We start from the raw sequence: 19634 nt of genomic DNA, 5'->3' as shown, positions 1-19634 counted from the left end.
TGAAGTAAGAAAAGCCCTGAAGAGGATGAAGAGTGGAAAGTCAGTTGGTCCCAATGACATACCAGTGGAAGTAGATTTCCTGACTGGGTTGTTTAACAGAATTTTAGAGACTGACAAGATGCCTGATGAGTGGAGGAAAAGTGTTCTGGTGCCAATTCATAAGAAGGGTGATGTACAGAGTTGTAACAACTACAGAGGGATGACATTTAAGGATAAAGTTGATGAGCCATACGATGAAGATTTGGGAAAGATTAGTTGAAGCTAGGTTGAGGCAGGAAGTGGAGATTTGTGAACAACAGTATGGTTTCATGCCTAGGAAGAGTACCACAGATGCAATATTTGCCTTGAGGATGCTGATGGAGAAGTACAGAGAAGGTCAGAAGGAGCTACATTGTGTATTTGTAGATTTATGAGATTTATGATTTTTGAGAGGACATATAGATAGTTGGAGTCAGAGTAGAAGATGCAGAGAACAGGGAGAGATGGAAATCAATGATTTGCTGTGGCAACCCCTGAAAAAAAAAGGGACAAAGCCAAAAGAAGTACACAGTGTTATGTTCATGCAGACTACAATACGTCATTATGACTACACTTTTTGTAAAATAACAAATAAAAAATAATATTTATATGTTTGCTATTAATTACATTTTTTCATTTTATTCATTGAAAGAAATATTTGTTGATGCAGATGAATCATATCATCACATGCATCGTTATTTTATTGGTTATTAATTGCTGGGCTCAGATCAAAATTGCTCAGGGAAGATTAAGCATGTTACTTTTTAAAAAATGTATTTTATTTATATTTGTGTGTTGTGCTTGCAGAAAATTAAAATAAGTTGTGTCAAAGAAATCCAGAGAAATTTGGTGGATGCTGACAGCAGCAAACTGACTGTTGACTGTGAACCTCCTGAAAAGTTCCAGCAAACTCAGCTGCACTTTTAGAACAAAACACAAAGTGGTAGCGGAGGCTAAAGTTTCTGTATGGTCAGTTGCAGCCAGGGGAAAAGAGAAATTCCAGTTTGGAGAGGAAAAAAGCTACTCTGATGAATGAATAATCCTGACCAGTATTTGTAATTAATCTCCTAGCATGCCCTCTCCTGTCATTCTGTGGATTGGAACCTCACACATCATGAGTTCACGTCTATGATGAAAGTATAAGTCTGTGGCCTCCCATGTTGGCAAGGTTTCAGCTAGAAAACCATGAAGAAAAAAACCATTACACTTCAAAGCCATATAAAAATTGCACCCAATTATCCTCCTTTGATTTACAGATACTCAGACACTTAAAGGGACACATTGTGCTGCCTTAGCATGACCGCCTTACAACATGCAGCTCCGAGGTGTCTCCGAAACTTAAGCCTGACGCCGGATGAGTATGTCAAGAAATGTCCTACGATAGTTTCGGTACAGTGCAGCCTCTAAGGGAACAATCATTGCCATTATTCTGAAGCAACGAAAAAAAAAACTCAATTCTGTGCCCTTTTCATCCCTTTGGTGTCCCTATAGCTACCTACCCACACCCGGGGGTAGCGGTGCACTGATCCAAAAAGGTCAGAGTCTACAAAGACAATATATATTTGGTTTACGTTTAAGAGTGCTTGTGTGCTTAAGTAGGATATATGAACATGAATATGTTCTCGTGGCTTCAGCCTGTTCTTTGTCCTTTTAATAGTAACATGAACAGAACTTTTCCCTCACACTGTTATCGTCATACATTTTTATAATGTATTGGTATTCTTAAAATACCAACAGAACCTTATTTTTACACAGATGCCACCTTTTGAATTTTTTCATTCTCCCTTCTCTTGTCTTTCCTAGTGGCGACAGCTGTAAAGGAAACGTGTGCCACTGGGGCCATGCCAGCCTTTCACTACTACAGCTTCACTTCTCTTTTTACACCCTCATCACTTCCTCCATCTCTGAGACAAACACACAGATTATCCTTCCCTCAGAGCCAGACCCCAGGGATGAAAAGGATGTGAGCACCGAGCCTGGACCTGGACAAAAAGCTGTAATTCTCCACCTTGTCTCCAGGTCCAAAATCCATCTGGCTGGAAATTTAGTATCTGTGCTTCAATAGAGCTCTGTTTACACCAGTAGGTAGGTTTACACAAGCAAAGCAAAGAGTTCATATAAAATGCATTAACGGGGAATAATCCTTTAGGTCTTTGGTAAATAGGATGTAATGACGAAGAATGTACAAAGAGGGGGGCTATTTCAAAAATGGCTGTGGCCCAGTACCAAAACATCTGAGTCTATGACTTCCACTCTGTTTAGGTTTTGTTTTATAATTGTGAAAACAGCAGGGGTGTAATAAAGCCAAACCTAAACCTGTACTTTTCTTCAGTCCATTCATCTATAAAGATAAAAGATGTTAAGAGCATCCTCTTTTTGTGAGTAAAATGAGAGTCAGTTTTATTATATATAAAGAGAGAAGAGAGGAGAGAACAGGCAAACACAGAAAGACTGGGACCAAACCAACAAACCAGTGATCTTTTGGCTGCAAGACAGCAACAAATTAGAAATTTATAACTTGCAGTGAATGATAAGAATCAGGGTTCTTAAGTTGTGAAATCATTATTTTAGCCTAAGAAACTTAGATGTAAATAGTTAATTTGTGATCAAAACTCTCAAAATGTATAGCTCATTCTAGCGAAGTTCAATTTGCTTATTGTCCTGAATTATAGCCAGTCTCATGAGATCACACATGGCCCACATTTAGAAAAACAACATGGAGGGAAGGTGAATGACATCATCCTGTGTCGCTCAAACAACAGCCAGTGACAGCAGCCCTCTGAGCAGATTTAGCCCTGGGTCTGAAACAGTGGGAGTGATTTACTACCGTGTCTGTCAGAAGTCACACATGCCGTAGCTTATGTGAGAGGACGCAGTGCATCTTCCTCGCACACTAGCTCTTTTAATTACAGCCACTCAGCACATTCAAGCCACTGTTTTTCTACTCAGTTGTGTGACCCGGGGTCATCCTCCGAGCAAGAACTTCAAATTAATTGTCTGTCAGTGAACACAAATGGGATCCACACACTTGTGTTTATGAAAGCAGCTGTTTTTTTGGAGGCTCAGACACGTGTGTGTGTGAGCGTGCATGTTTGTTTGCTGCCAGACTCTCGCTGTGAGCTCAGCATGAATGAGTGAGAGAGCCATAAACACCTGAGGAAACAGGAACACACAGACACTCTCCCCCTCTCTCTCTCTCTGAAATGCATTTATGGTCCTGATTGAAGCAGGGTAAAAGCACATTGTCACGAACAACTAAGCTCTGGCCATGGCGAGAATCCAACCACAACACCAGGGCAGTTAAGACGACCCTGGATGAGTCCCAGGGGGCATTGAAGGGGACCGAATGCAGACCTGGGTTTAGAGGTTTAGGGGTATGTCCTGTTGTTAACTTGCTAGGCTTCTTGACTTTAAACTCCCAACCCTGACTCACCAGTGCTCACCAGACTCTTTAACTCTGAAGTCAAGAGATAAGGTGCATCGTAAGAAAACATCCATCTCCGGGTTAGCTAGCAGCTCGTAAAAATGGAAGTGTGGTAGCATGGAGAGAAGGTCTGTCAGGAAATGTCTCTGCAGACTCTACATGGAAGAGTCCATCAGTCCAGACAGATGACAGTAATGACTTCTGTCCTAAATGATGCACATCTTACATGCTTGATAAGTTTGAAGTAATCCGCAATGTACAGAGTTGTGTGTTAAACACAACGCTTTCGCCATTTGACACATGGAAAAAGAGAGAGGTGAGTTTAGTTCTCTAACGTGAGGAACTCAATTTGCTTTGCAAACTTGAAATTTGTAGTTGGTCTGAAGTTGAACACTTGGCAATGTTTATAAAATACTAGAGAGGAAAAGACCATTATCACCATAACTGTTTTTTATTAGTTCCTATTTCCAAGGCACTGCTAAAACAATCCCGATGGATCAATCATCAGAAGGCCAAAGACAATGTTGACTTGTCCGCACAAATCTAATCCAAAACCCCAATCCCAATCCCATTAATAAGCATATAAATCTAAGGCCATGACAAAATGGGTGAAGAAACCCCAAGTTAAATTATAATTCCTAAATGACTACATTCTGTTAATTCTAAAATAACTTTTTTTCAGGTTCTATTAAAAACAAAAACGATGAAGTCGTAAACCAGATTCTTAAAGTTTAGAATCCAGTTTTCTACACTGTATAACAACTGTAGTTAGAGCTGAGTGCAGAACTCACTGGAGTCTGCATGCTGCTCAATGATGGATGAAGCGTGAACTCTGACAAAAACAGTTGGCACACAATATTGTTGCGAACTCAGTTCTGGATTTCCTCCAGTCAGTCTGAATTACAACTCCAGTCTTTTTCATGTTTGGCAAGTGCATGCACTGTCCTGCCTGAAGACAGAAGTGAAACAAACAAAAGGTAGATAGACTGGAAGGATTTTTCACCAACCACTCCTTATGTTTAGGACTAGTACAGCTCACAGTGAAATCCCACTTTGCCAGCTGTGTTTGGCTGCGGCTTTACATATCAATTCATCTCTAGAGGCTAAGCTCTATTATCCTGCACTCTTTTCTCTTTCATTTAGTCAAGTGAGGTCATTCTCCTTTGGTCAAGGAGCTTGGCTCCTGCAGGAGAACGGCTGCTCCTCTGTCAGGTCTGAACTCTGAAAGCCAACTAGGCATGTCTCTAATTAGACCGACTTCTGGTGCACTTCATCCAATCTCGCTCTCTACTCTCCTCTCCAGTCCAGAACTAATCACAACCATCAGCACCACTCCCTTCATCCCTGTTGAGCATGGTATCAACCACATGAGCAAATGGAAATGTATGCACAAGACCTTCTCATAGTGGAGTTTAAAAGCCAGACAGAAGAGATTTATCTGAAATTCTTATTCAAAAGTCCTGTGTCCAACAGAGATGTGCGGCTGGAGGGGGACTGTAGGGAGGCAGTGTGTTTGGGAGGTCTATGACATGCAAAGCCATAAATGATGTCACCACAACACACCACAGCAACATCTCTATGATGTGGTGGTCTGTTTCTGGTTCTGTGTACATGAGGGCGGAGGAAGGACTTGGAGTTTGGCATCATCAAATCCCCACCCACAGAGCCACAACACTGGAGCTCTCTTGTCAGCACAGTGTTTATGAACCAACAACCGAGACAAATGAGCAGCGAGATGATCAGAACTACTGGGAGTGAACTAGAGCCATGGGCTGATACGGAACATCTAGTTTAAAACATATTTTGTTGTTCTCTTCTCATGTGATTTTAGTGGCTCTTAATGTTCTTATATGGATATAAATGGGAACGAGAGACTAATGAAAAAAGAGACATGTCACACTGCACACGTCAATAAATTAAATACATGCAGTAAAAATGTTTCATAAACTACATTGTAAATAGACCAAAATGAGAAAACTTAAGTGTTCTCCCACACAGACAGTGAATAACTAAACTATAGAAAAGTAGAGTTTTTCAAAATAAAACGTTGTATAGAATCAGATAATAAATTAATAAATAAAAATGTAAGATATCCATTCTTTCTGTGCAGCCCGGTACCATTTGACACATGGACTGGTGTTGGTCTGCGGCCCAGGGGTTGGGGACCACTGCTCTAGAACACCAGACCAAAAGAAACAAAGACAGACATACTGTCGTATATTCTTTCACTCCTATTACCTATGGCTGTAACTTAAACACCAACACAGCTCATTGTGAAAACACCACTTTACTGGAAACAAAACAGACTCAGTTAAGCTTCAGCTTAACATATCATTTCATCTCTGGAGGCAGCCTCTATTGGAACTCTTCTTCTCTTTTCTCTTTCATCTATTCACTAAGTGAGGTCATTTTTCTTCAGTCAAGAAGCTTGGCTCCATGAGAGAGATGCTTTCCCTCCAATCATGTTTAAGATCTTTAATCTAACCATTGATATTAAACTAAGCTACAGATTGATGAATTAGCCTCGCTAGGCTCCAAATCATGCAAAGTTGTTTTACTGTGGAACCCCAAGAGAATGTTTTCGCAACTGAAATGAAAGTATTGTCTTTTCTGTCTTGACCTGAGTTTTCAGTGAACATTTCCTCAGTAACTTTCAGATAATAAAACAGAACAAAAGCCTCCTATAGGAGTCTTGTTACAGGCAATACTGGTGGTTAACCAAGAGCAACTGCAACCAGATTCCTATTGCATTGTTCATTATAGAACACATGCACAGTTTTCACTACTGTCCTGTCTTATGCTTTTTTTTACTCTAAATGTGATCATATTGAACACATTTTACAACACACTACCAAAAGTCCGCAGATCTACAAATGAAACCATAGAACTATAGGCAACAGTCCAGCATGTGGTCAAGGGTTGTAGATTAGAACCCCCTCTGATGTTTACTGTCAAAGCATTCACATTTTTAACCTGATTGATCCCATGGTATAAATTGATTAATCACCATTAATCATGATTACACATTAACATGAGTAATGGTGATTAATCACAAATAATTGAAAGGTGTCAGCATTCCTCAATATTATTGTATGTATTTTGTTTGAACTGATGATAAATAACAGCAGATAGATGAGAGGTGAAGCCCTTGTCCTCAACAACCTTAATCAGTCTAAATACAATGTGTGCTTCATTGCACCATAGCTTTAAAATTCAATGAGATGTTAATCTAATTTTATTTTATTCTGATTAACTTAATTAACACATTCATTTCAATGGAATTAATCTGACTTTAAATACGGTAAACTCTTCTATATCAATAATGTGATTGTCTCAGCACTCACATCACAGCACCAAATATTCTTCACCTTCTTGGTGCCTCCTTTAAGACAGTAGCCCTGTATGTGAGACTGCTATGCATCCTGTCCTGTAGCTGCACAGTGCAGAGTCGCTGGTTTGTTAAAGGACAGGGAGCCGACAGGCTAATGTGCTTTAATGACACCAGTTGTTGAACGGATCAGAGATGACAGAAGGCAGATAAAGCCCACACCACTGCTGGTGAGAGGATCTAAAAAGGTCAGGACTCTGAAGGTCCATTCTTATCTTGGAACATGATGACAATCTGCTCCCGACTGCCTGATTTGTTGGGTTGTAAAAGTCTTGCACGACTGTAGGTCGTGAACTCGAGCACACCAGTCCATGGCCAGGTGTAGGGGGAAATACCACTGCTTTATTGGGGACAGAAGAATACGCCAGCTGCCATGGACCTGAATGCATGTGTGTTGATTCCACTAAATCCACTAAAAGTTGTTTGCACTGCTGACTCGGCACACTTGATTTCTTCCTAGACTGCAGGAAAAATAGTTTTAAATGCACTCCCCAGTGAAGTCTTCAGAAATAATAAATAAATCAGTAAGCAGAAGAAGCACTTCCAGTCCTGGTGCCAGACGCATAAAACTTAACTCAAATTCAAGGCTAACCATGTATAAAGCATTTAAAAAAAAGATCCAGCAAAAGAAGTATGCATCTGCAATTCTTTAAGTAATTTATTTTAGATTTAGGAACAGAGGAGAGATACAGGTCAAGAAATGTAGCATGAAGCAGTAAACCAAATGTGCTTTCTTACGTATGGATGCGATATCATACAAATAAAACAGATATTACTATAAAACAAAATTTATAACTGTCTCCTGTAAAACCGAGTGAACCAGACTCTGCTGAGAAAATATATTCTACCACTGCATTTGACCTTTAAATATGGACGTATGGAAACTATAAAAGCAAAGGGAGTTTGAATTACTGTCGCATTTATGTTCTGCAGTCTGCAAAGTAAGGAGAGTAATCATCAGTAAATCATTAGAATAATAATAAAAAAAGTTAGCTGCTCAGTTTTTTTGAGCATCCTCGCAAGTAAACTTATCTGCTGGATGTTTGGTTATTACCTGTATTTTCACTTTTTTTTTGGAAGTTGTTAAAGATATTTTTGTTTTTAGACTTAAAATACTAACGTTATACCCACCAAGCTGGTGGCAGTAGTGCAACTCAATGGATGCCAACAAGATATATGTCTGTATGTAGATTGTTCTTGTAGCAATTTATTCACAAAGTTCTTTTATAGTGTAATAGCCATGTACTTACCAATGTGATACCCAGCTTGCACTATCACAAGGCAGTAAAATAGTACATTATATAATGTACCTTTAATAATGTTGAACAAAGTGTTGTGGTATATTTTATGACACAAATTGCACCAGCACTTGTTCCAGCAACAACTTTCAGTTTTTGTTTATTTATTTTGGGTCAGCTCTATATTGTCTGTGCTGGCATTGTTCCTTAATTAATAATGTTTATGAGAGGTCTCTTGTGAGGAAAAGCATGGGCTTAAAGAGCTGGATGACTCTCATAACGGCCTACATCCCAGATTTCCTCAACATCAGCTGCTTCCAATTTGATCTCAAAGTTGTGCATACATAAATATCAGCTGCTATGGTCACTTCTGCACAGGCTGCAGCTCACCTCTCTCCCTAATCTTTGTGAATGGAGATGGACTGGAAGGTTTAAAACCAGCAAGCGAAACATCAAAATGAGAAGAGAATTCAAGAATGTGTCTAAAAGAAAAAAGAGGGTGTTGTACTCACTGGGACGTGCAGTAGTGTGTTCTGAGAGGAGTGGGAGTACAGGTCAGCCGCTCGCTCTTGTTCATTTCATCCTCCGCAACTGAGCTCCCTCCTCTCACTGCTAATAATGTCAGCCTCCATAAAGACAGCTAATCACAGCAAGCAGCTGTGAAACTTACTGTACAAATCCTCAACACCTTGCCGTCCCACCCACGCCTTCGTTCTGGCATTCAGACAAACACATATCCCAGCTGGGGATGACTGACTGATGTTTAAAGCGTAGGGTTTAGCGTGTAGGCCTGTGATAAGCTGCGCTGAGCTGTGAAAATACAGATTACATTTCTAAAGGATTATTTTATATAGCACGACTGTGCCTTTCAGCTTGCAACCCCCAAAAACTGCAGCCTCCGTTCGGCTGTGAGATACGGTTTGATGGGGATCCCTTTAGCAAAGTTCTGACAAGCATGTTAATTCAAGTCTACGTCTCTTCATATGTTGTGCATCACTGTGCCCCCCTCCTGTGATAAGCCTCATATTTTTTTTCTGTGAAAGCAAATAGACAGCTAAACAATTTTCAGGATGCTGTCAAAAATTAGCAAACACAAGACAAGATTTTATTGGTGTAGAGTGCATAAATGCTGAAGCAGCCTGTATGGGACAGTAGATGGTCCTCAGAGCCAGTTCTAATCTAAAAATCCTGCTTCTTGCATTAGAGTTGATACTCTCATTTCACAAAATTACCGCCAAATAAGATATAATTGTGATATCTGTACTTAGCTGGGATATTTAATCTCAAAACAGGCATTTACTAAACGTGGAATGCCAAAGACAAACAGGCATACATTTAATCCCAGTATCTGGCGGCAAATTAAAGTGCCTACATCTGCAAATAATTAGTGGGGTTTTTTTTGTTTGTTTGTTTGTTTGTTTGTTTGCTCAAGCTCAATCAGAGATAAAGACCATTGTGCTCCAGGTCCAGAGTAAGACTATATCTCCCAAACCTCATAGAAAACAATTAGGACACAGTAATTACACCACAGGCCTGGAATTCCATCCAGAAAGAGAGTAGATGTAAAAGGTGCCTGACTGATGGAGTGTTATCTTACCCGCCCGAACTCTGATGGAGTGAGTTTGTTTATTACAGCCTGGGTGTGATGTAATGTTTTGCTTTTGAAGCCGTCGGTTTCAAGACAAGCAGCCAGAAATGCTCACAGGCCAGTTTATGACTGGATGACAAAATGTCATAATCTCTTCCCACTTTATATCTACTCTCAGCTGGTTGATTTATTGTAGCTGACCTGTTTGCTGGCAGGACGATGAGTGAGAAGAGAGGCACGCAAGAGAAAACAACTCTCATATCTGAACTGAAGTGTAAGCATATCCTGAAAACTCTGCCCTCACAAAATAAGTCACTTCCTCCTTTCTTGCGCATATTTACACATTATGAACAGGGCCTGCTGGGATACATGTTACAGAGATCTGCAGGAAAGCAGACTGGCCTTGAGAAGCAGACATGGCTGGAGCTTTTGAGGTTGTCTGCTGAGGAAACGGTGGAAGTAAGCGCCGAGAAGCATAAGTTAATGACCAGATTATGCACATTTTCCACAGTCTCTGAAGCACAAGTGAGAAGGGGGTGATATACGGTGGGAAAAAAGTATATGACCCCAATACCAGACTTCAGGGGTATACTATACACTCTCTGGCCACTTTATTAGGTACACATCCACCTTCATAATTGCCCTAATTCCACATGACTAGTTTTTAACAAGACGCTGCAAGTTCCCTTTTGCTATTGATCATGAACATACTGCAAACCTTCTGCTAATTTGTCTGTGTTCATTAATATTTTTTAAGGTTTTTAAATGCTCGTCTTTTTGCCTCTTCACACACAAAGGGTTTGAGTTGCCGCCATGTGACTTGCTACTTAAATATCTGCAGCAATAAATGAGTTTTACTTCAGAATGAAATAACTCTAATTGGCAAACATAGACAGCAGGCATGAAAATGCAGGCAGAAAAACAGCCTCCACTAACGGTCCTCTTTAATTAAGCCTTATAAAAAGTTCAAGAAGTCTTTACAGCTGCTGTAAAATCCACAAAGAAATGTCTTAAGATTTGCAGATGAAGCCACACACAGGGTTTGAAAAAAACTGGAGGTGAAACCTAAACCCAGTGAACTACAAATGCAGCTTCAACCTTCACTTTGCAACAGAATTAAGCACAACTACGATGGTTTTATTTCTGCATTAAAACCATGAGTGAGGCAGATGGCAGCCAGGTATCGGGTTCTGCACTGGCAAGAAGTTCTGCTCATGTGGCAGGAGCAGAACAAAGCGGACAGTGGCCCTGGATCGCATCCACATGCTGGAGAGTAAAGGCCCCGTGAAGTGTCACTTTCACTTAGCGCTGCCTGTGATCCGAACCACCCCGAACGACGCTCAGATAAGTAGCTAATCCCAGCATCCCCTTGGGCTCCACGGCCCAACAACATCAGGGCTGACAAGGAATCTCCTCCAGCAACGTCTTTATTGGATAGTTTAACAATGTGTTTTTTTTCCATGACTGGTTTTCTGACCAAGACTGGTACATGAGTTTCACAGAAGGGAAGTCTAGAACAAGCATGATATTCTCTCAGCAGTGATATGAAAGCAGAAGTTTCTGCAGATTTTCAGACTTACACTGTACAGCTGCAGCCAGCAGCCACCGCCTGGGGGACGAGAGGGAGGAGGAAGCCTGGGACTTGTTCTTAGCTTACCTTAGAGGGAGAGCATTAAAAAGAAAAATAACCACTGCTTTCAGCAGCTAAGCTAACTGTTTGTTTGTTTGTTTTTTGCTTTAACCTAATTTTTAATTAAACTTTCTGGTTTATCGGTTAAAGTTAGGCCAGAATTTTAACGCTTTTGTCACAACGCTGTTGGAAGTACGCAGAATTTTAAAATGACTTTGCTGTTAGCTTACGCTATGTATCGCAAACATGCTGAACAAAGAGAACAAATATATATATATATTAAATTATATATATATATATATTAAATTTTATATATATATATATATACAATTTAAGAAAAGAAGGTTACATCTGAACCATAAAGTTCCACCATAAAAAACCACACAAAATGAAGCCCTGATGATGACTGGAAGATAAAACTGAACACCAAAGTGGAAAAGGCCTGACTCTTCATGAAAAGGTCACAGAATTTTAACTTATCTGAGCCATGAGAGAGTCATTCCTCTTCACTTGTTCACATGATACTTAAAGCACAGCAGACGATGAGAACACTTTTAGAAGCCAATTAAAGAGAGTTCTGCTGAATGAAGACACAACAAATGGTCTGACATGTTAAACACTGACACCCAGATCCCTCTCTCATGTTACAGCACTTGCCTATGTGGACCCTACCTTCTTCACAGGCAGCACCAGTGAATCCTGGACAGCATTTCCACTCCAGAGAGGTCACTGTGCGGTACACCACTTTGTAGGAAGGTCTAAAAACAGTCCTGTAGCTGGAAAAACAGACGTATACGATGAAATGACGACCTTTCTGCAGTCTGTACAAAATGGAATGATGTTTCCCATGTTCACTTTAAAGGTACAGCTTGAAAAATGTAGTTGTTTTTTTAGATATCTCTTCAAACTAATGACTGTGATTTACTTTAGTAAGACAAAGTGGGTTATGTTTTGATTGTGTTATACAATGTGGGCCACTTGTCACATATTGGCTAACAATATTTTGTTAATGAAGTGTAAATCGAGGGAAATCAATGTCAGTAGTTGTATTTCTTTAGGGAAAAATTGGGAGAAAAAGTATAGCATATGTGTGTCAGGGTCAACTGGATTTTACAAAGAGACAAACAACTGCTCACATCAAAAAAATATGGTAAATATGGACCTAACACATTGTCAGAGGAAACTGATGTACCAGCAGAAAACCCACACACATGCAACATGGAAACCAGTGAGAGGGAATCAAAAATCAAAGTGATGCTGTAATGAGACTCGTACTAAACACTCTTCCACTGAGTGGTCGAAGAGGTTTTGTTTTGGTTCTAAAGGTTTATGACTGACTGATAGGTAGATTTTATGTTTTGTATGTTTTCTATGTGAAGTGTTCATCTTAAATTACAACTAAATATTTCCAAATCCAAAATCATTTTGAATACTGTTGTAGTAAATACACAGTAAATAATTCTGCAGGGCAGGTAGTCGTCTACCTCAGGTCTGGGCCTTTCATGTAAATGTCAAACATGTACAGTATTTGTCAAAATATTTCACCCTCATTCTTTGAATGAGCCTGGCCTCAATAATGTGGCTTCATGTTTGACTTTTGTCTCCCTGATATCATAAAAGTTAGAGTTTGCACAAAGTAAACGCAGCTGCACTTCCGCACCGTACATTGTGTTTTTTGCTGATTATGGATTTAAACTTCAGCAGCAGTGTTAAGGTTAACATTCCGTGGCTTACTCACCTCCCTCCTGTACATCCCTGTGGCCATCGGCACGTTTGGTAAACTCTCTGGAGAACGGTACCATTCTGCACCTGGCAGGTCACAGTTTTTGTAACGGTGTGAGGACACCAGTTCCTAAAGGAGAGAAAAGGATTTAGGACTGAAACAACACTGTAATAAATCCCAGTTTCAGAAGTGAATCACTTCTGAAACTGGGGGAGGTGTATTTCAAAAACACCTTCAGAGAAGCGTTCCCACACAAAAGCACACTCATGAAAGTCAATTAGCCATGCTGTCGAATTCAATAAACCCTTCTCCTCCAGGGTTTTTCATTCCTCCCCCTCTCTTCTCCACCCTATTGTTTTGAAACTTCTTTATGGTGTTTACACAGTTTTTTATCAGCCACGAGATTTGGCCAGGAGTGCATTGTGGGCCGTATTTACACTGCAGTCTCTCCCCGGTCAATACACATCCGTTTGCAATTTGGCTCTCTGAGGAGGTAAAGTCTTCCTTCAGAGGGAGCAAAGAAGAACAGGACCGGGTCTCACAGGGAGATTAGAGGTTTTTAAGCAGAGGTTAATGCTGGGTCACGAGTGTAGTGGTTTTCCACAGAGGCCAAGCAAGACATTATGAAGGTCCACTGAGGCTGTAGGAAAACCGGCCCTGCTTATTTAGGGTTGAGAGGTTAAAGTCTGACTGTGAGGATGTAATTTTTTAAAGCAGGCTGTGTCATGTGTACGTACATATTTCATGTTCTCTACAGGAGAACAATGTAAACTGATCTAGTTTCACCACATTTTATTAAAAAAAAAAAATCTGCCTTCTGAACTGGCTCAATTTTCAATGGCACGGATCCGATGAAATGCTGGAAAACATTCCTCAGAGATTATTGACCATATTGACAGGATAACATCAGCAGTTGCTGCAGATTTGCCAGCTGCACATTGGTGATGTGAATCTCCCTTTTAAACACAGTGGAGGCCAATCACAGTGAACTCATTGTCATGTTTTATAACAAATGTGCCAAGAAAATATTCCTTACACCATTAATCCTCCAGCAGCAGTCTGAACAGGATGGATCCAGACTCTCTAACATCTGATTCTGGCAATAGAAATCAGAGAAATTGGACTGAGGTATAGTTTTATTTACCTCCTTATGACAAGGATTGTCATTCCTGTTCACACCCACCAACATCCACACCACATTAAACGTCAAATAAAACAAATTTTTCTTTCCATTTCTGATGCTTAGTTTGACCTTCAGCAGGTTGACTTGTCCATGATCATATATCTAAATGCATTTACGGTACTTTATGTCATGTCAATGATTAGCTGTTTGCTTTGTTGTGCTCTTAAAGGCTATACAGATTAAAGAGCTCACAAGGAAAACGCTGCCATTAGTGTATGAGGACAACATATGTGGACCAGGGACAAGGGACATATAAAACATGAGAGGAACTTCATTTCATCAACTTATCAAATCAAGAAAATGCCGACCGCTTCGTTATTTGGCATAACACACCAGCTTCCATACTTTTCTCTTATATTTATTTAAAGTGAATAGTGTAAATACTGGACTGATTGCATATGTGTGGCCATAGGTGAAGGAGAACAAAGAAAAACAATTACTTTAGCCTGTGTTTAGGCAATGATTAGACACAAAGACATGGTGCTTTATGTGAAAACCTACAAAGGAGTCCTGTTGTGGCCTGCAGCGAGAAATCTACGCTGTGTGTTCTGCTGCCAATGTGTGTGTGTGCAGGAGCGGGACAATGTTCCTACCAAAGAGACCAAATGTTTGTGTGTGTGTCTGTGTGTGTGTGCAGGAGGCAGTTTACAGTAAAGGAAACTGCAGAAGGGGGAGGATGAGAAGCGGCTCTGAACCACCTCACAGTAACAATCTCCACATGTTGTGTTAACCACACACACACTCACACACACACACACACACACACATACACATGCACACTGCTCCACCTCTGAGAAATTGATGAAGACCAGTGCAGTGGCACATGGTACTTTTGGACTAAGGTTTTTCCAAGGTAAAAAGATAATAATGAGAGACTTGGGTGAAGGTTCTGTGATAAATGCACCGATTACAGATACCAGTATCGGTATCGAGCCCAGTACTTCATTTAAATACTGTGTACTGATACAGTGTTATGTATTTTCCTACCGCAGTTCAGTGGCCTACTGCCCTCGTTGGTAGTGTATTTAAGTAGGCCAAGAGTGTCAGCAGTTGGGAGTTATTTTTACCGTACATCAGGGGCAGGTGCAGGGTTTACTGTAGAATTAGTTATGTTACCATATGAGCAACAAAATGCTGAATATGTTAATGTAGCTCTTCATCCTTGGGGTGCAATATGGAATTCAATTTGCCTGAATTGTCTAGTAATCGATAAAAAGAGTTGAGGGAAAATAGTAGTACACAAGTGAAGCACTGTAGTACTTTCTTCTTTCAGTTAAGGATGCTGCAGTTGTTCTTTTTTCACAAGTTGTGGATTGTTCGGTATAAACTTTCAGCCTTGTAAAGGCAAATTAGTCCAACTGTATGTATGATCAGGGACAATACAATGTCACTCTTAGCACTAACATGGCTAAATTGTAATCACAAGATAGTATAACAAACATGATCCATCCATCCATCCATCCATTTTCATCCACTTATCCATTACCGGGTCGCAGCAGTTGCCATCCAAATCACACTGCACCGTACCAACCCCCCTGAACCTTCCTGTGGGTGGTGAGTCCACTGGAAGGTACCAACTGCCCTAACCGGGATTCAAACTTGCCCAGGAGGTGAACCCTGGGGTTCCACACCAATGACAGAAACATTGACTCTGGGCTAAAGCGCCACTACAAACATGATCAAAAACAAATTTTAAAAAAATTTCTTTAGGACTACCAGACATTTGTGATGTAAAATGGGGTAACAAGTCAAAAAAGGTTGGGAACCACTGTACTAATGTCCCTCCTCAGACTCTGACACCTCTGTATTCTTCTGAGATGGACTTGGACTCCAGTCGGTTATTCCTTGTAGGGGGGTCTTGAACAGCTTTAAGAGGAAACCTGGACTGGTTTGTTTCTGGTGTAAACATCATTAGTTTCTGTTTCTGTTAGCGTTACCTCACAGGTCTGAATTCATGGTGATCGTATGCAAGCCGTTTCCAACCTAATTAGAGCTTTTGTCTTTACTGAAATAAACACCAAATTGTAGAGAGTTGTCCTAATGTCTACACACCAGACTTTGAGATGCTTTGAGTCTTGATTTTGCTAACAGTAAATGTGCAAGTCAAAAAAGTTTATCTCTGGTTTGGTTAAAGTATCAGACTTTTAGAAATGATCTAAACTTAGACTAAGAAAACATGGCAAAAAAAAAACAAAGATCAAATTAAGTATGAATTTGAGTTGGACATTTGTGACCTAGGACGATGACACATGTTTGTTAACAAGGTTTAGGATGTTTATTTTTCCAAACTCTCCTTTTTTATTTGTCAAAATAAACCTTTCAAAGTATTGTGTTAGAATTTGAGGCTTGGAAAACACTGGGCCAGTGTGACTGTCCAGAGCAGAAGTCATTATTCTTCAATAAAAACAGTGCAGGGTGGATGTTGGCTTGAGTTGGATCAACCTGTACAGTGGCTCAGTTCTTTTGCAGTGTGAGCACTTTTTATAAACCCCACAGTTTATCCAAAGACATTAAAATAAACAGCCTCAATAATGTAATCGTAAAAAATATTATATAGCATATTATTGATTAAAAACATCCTTTGAAAAAAGGCCATTATTTTAGTAAAGCCAAAATACATCTGCTAGTCAACTGGTTTGGATCATTAGAAACAGCTCTACAACACATTTTCTGACCTGTGATTTTACACGCTCCATCCTTCAGTAGCTCACCACCTCTCAAATGCAAGAAGTGACAATCAATGGATGATGTTAAACAATGTAAATGATAAAGATAAGAGAACACAGCTCTCACAGACTTCAAACATCCATGAGCTGTAAATCAGCACAACAGAACACAGACCTTTATGATCCTATGATTATTTCCTGTCTTGTCCAGGGAACCTGTCTCTAATCAAGGGTGGAAATTTCAAACGTCGACGCAGCTGTGGACAGGTAGAGCCAGGAGGGGGGTATGAGTCTTTGACTCCTCCCCACCATTTATCCTCCAGACCCAACAGAAAAACTTCTGCCATTCCCAGGCTGAGGAGGTTTCACCTGGGAAAGCTAAGACTGACACCTGGGGGGTACGAGAAGGGAAGTGGGACTAGGTTTTATGATCTCCCCCCTTGCTCTCTCTTTGCATTGCACTTATGCTATTACCAAAGAGAAAATGCCATCCTCTGTGGTTTCTGTGAAAAAAATAACAAAGGCAGATGGTATGACATGGTTTACAATTTCCTAAATGAAACAACACCAAACACCTGCATCACCCAGATGTGAGTGACACTAAACTAGTTGTGGATTCTGCTCTGTGGCACTCCACAATTCTCTGTTCTCTCTGTGTTGCTTAATTAAATGTATTCCAAGGCTCATTGTCCTTATTTCTATTAGAGGTTGTTCTGAAATCCTCACACTGATCAAGACAGTGAAAAACTGATTTACACTCTCTAAGGTAATTCATTGGTTTTCTTGTTAAGTGCTAAGTTTCAGGGATACCATGCACTACCTGTTTTTTATCTTTCTTTTTTAAAGAAAAGTCAAACCTCTGTGCAGTTTAGTTCATGTATCTCTACCATCACATTAGCCGCGTATTCTATCACATTAACGCAAAGTATCTGACTGGGAGTATTCACTCTGTTCGGAGTGATGCTTCTGATGCTGGATTCCCAACATTCTGTTTCTCATACACAAATAAATGTTGTATAACAAGGGTCTGAATTAGAAATGACAGAAACCTAATGATTAGAGACCGCAGTAATTACTAAGTCAAGACCAATCCACCAATTTTAGGACTAATGCATTATTTATTATTAATAATTCACTAAGTAAGAATGTACTCAATAAAAGAATGTTTTTCATTATGTTTTCCTGTTTTCTTCTTCCAACTGTGAAGATGTTTTGGTTTATTCGCTTGTATGACAGTAAATTAAAAAACTGGCTTTGGTGGAAAAAAAAAATGGTAAAGACGCTCATATTTTTCAGTTTTGGACAAATGTTTTGCATTTGATGGACCAAATGACAACTTAACAAAAATGTACAAATATTATGTTGTCACAATTATCCATAATTCCAGGAACATGGCAGTTTGTCTCTTCATTATATGAAAGACCAGAGAAATAAAAGTCTGTCTTATGATAAAATACATTTTTTAACCATCTTCTTCAACAAAATAATGAACAACAACCTCATCAAAATGTTCATGGGCACTGTTTGCCATCTACAACTGTTATTAATGCTTGGATGACACAATTTAAGAAATTTAGGAAAAAGCACCAAATCCACTGCAAAAAGTTAACAAAAAGACGAATTCATCATCAAGAATATAAGTAAGGAGAAATTCTCTGATAGCAATTTCACAAGAATTGTATTTACACTTAAATGGAGGATATGTAGAGACATAGATTTGCGACTTTTATGGGTAAATTTGTTTTAGAACTTTAGAACCTATATTGCAGTTCAAACCCACAATACAATGCTCTATTGAGTTTTAATTTAAACAGCAACACAGGTGCACAGCACTTTAAGGGTTGTTTTTTTTTTTTTTTGACTGTGAAATGCTTCACAGTCAACATTTTACTTACTGGAGGCGCCTTTGTGTTATGAAGTGTGAAACCCACCAGCACCGTGCTGTTTCACTGGCAAATTGCACCACGCGGGCCCTCAGCGAGTATCGGGTCTCTAAGCACACATGGCACACGCTGAATGCAGGACCCAAGCTAAATAAATCATCAACCATCCCTCACAGTCACAGACAGCCACATCCAACAGTTAGAACAGAGAGAAAAGTCGACAAATTTAAAGGGACGGGGGAAAAAAATCACAGCTTTAGTCCATCTGTTTCCAACACTGCAGATGCCAAGACAGTAAAACAGAAGAGGAAAGCAGAAACGTGCTGAATAGGAAATGAAGGCAAACGCTGACAGAGGGCTTACGAACCTGCCAAAAGGACTCATACATTGTGTTTAAAGTCACTCTCTGCCCTGATTTAACTTGGACCCTGTGCCCTCTGCATCAATCATGATAATCAGCATCACGGTTGGTAAGCAGCAGACTGTGTTAAACTGTGTAAAATGACAAGAAGGTTGCTTTTTTCCATCTGTTCACATACTGCAGAATCAAAAGGAGGAGGAGAAAGAGGAGATGTAGATGTCTTTTAATCTGCCCCCTCCCTCGAAGGACTAAACAGTCAAAGACATGCAATTTGAATATAAACCTAGAATGTCTAGAAATCTGTCTGAGGGGGGAATACTTGAGGGGAACAAGAGACAAAAGAGAAGTGGCAAACAGCCAGGAGGAGAGAAAAGGAAGCAGGAGAGGAAGCAGGAAAGAAGAAGATGAAGAAGCAAAGAAAGGATAGGAGATGTGAGCAACGACATGGGGGAAGTGTGAAGAAGGGGAGAAAAAAGAGAATAGGAAAACTGGAAGACTGGAAGGAAGAGAGGAGGGGACGATAGAAGAGGAG

At 40.0% G+C, this 19634-nt stretch overlaps 1 protein-coding gene and 1 long non-coding RNA gene across 4 annotated transcripts in view; one reads left to right on the top strand and one right to left on the bottom strand.

Annotated features, from left to right (window-relative positions):
- Window positions 1–19634, bottom strand: part of emid1 (EMI domain containing 1) — a 63955-nt gene that overhangs the window by 39920 nt on the left and 4401 nt on the right. For all 3 annotated transcript variants that reach the window (XM_025053695.1, XM_025053693.1, XM_025053694.1), the window contains exons 2-3: window positions 13025–13138; window positions 11959–12062 (exon numbers count right to left, since the gene is read on the bottom strand). In XM_025053695.1, the coding sequence (XP_024909463.1) occupies window positions 11959–12062; window positions 13025–13138 (218 nt within the window). The remainder of the gene's footprint in view (window positions 1–11958; window positions 12063–13024; window positions 13139–19634) is intronic.
- On the top strand, window positions 364–5414 carry LOC103398616 (uncharacterized). Its single transcript, XR_523521.3, has 3 exons — window positions 364–1407; window positions 1510–1553; window positions 1822–5414. It is a non-coding gene; the product is annotated as an uncharacterized LOC103398616 (long non-coding RNA).

Source organism: Cynoglossus semilaevis, unplaced genomic scaffold (genome assembly GCF_000523025.1).
Source record: "Cynoglossus semilaevis isolate Cse_v1.0 unplaced genomic scaffold, Cse_v1.0 scaffold342, whole genome shotgun sequence".
NCBI lineage: Eukaryota > Metazoa > Chordata > Actinopteri > Pleuronectiformes > Cynoglossidae > Cynoglossus > Cynoglossus semilaevis.
Note: the sequence above shows the minus strand (reverse complement) of the source record. Positions and strands in the feature narration are given on the sequence as shown.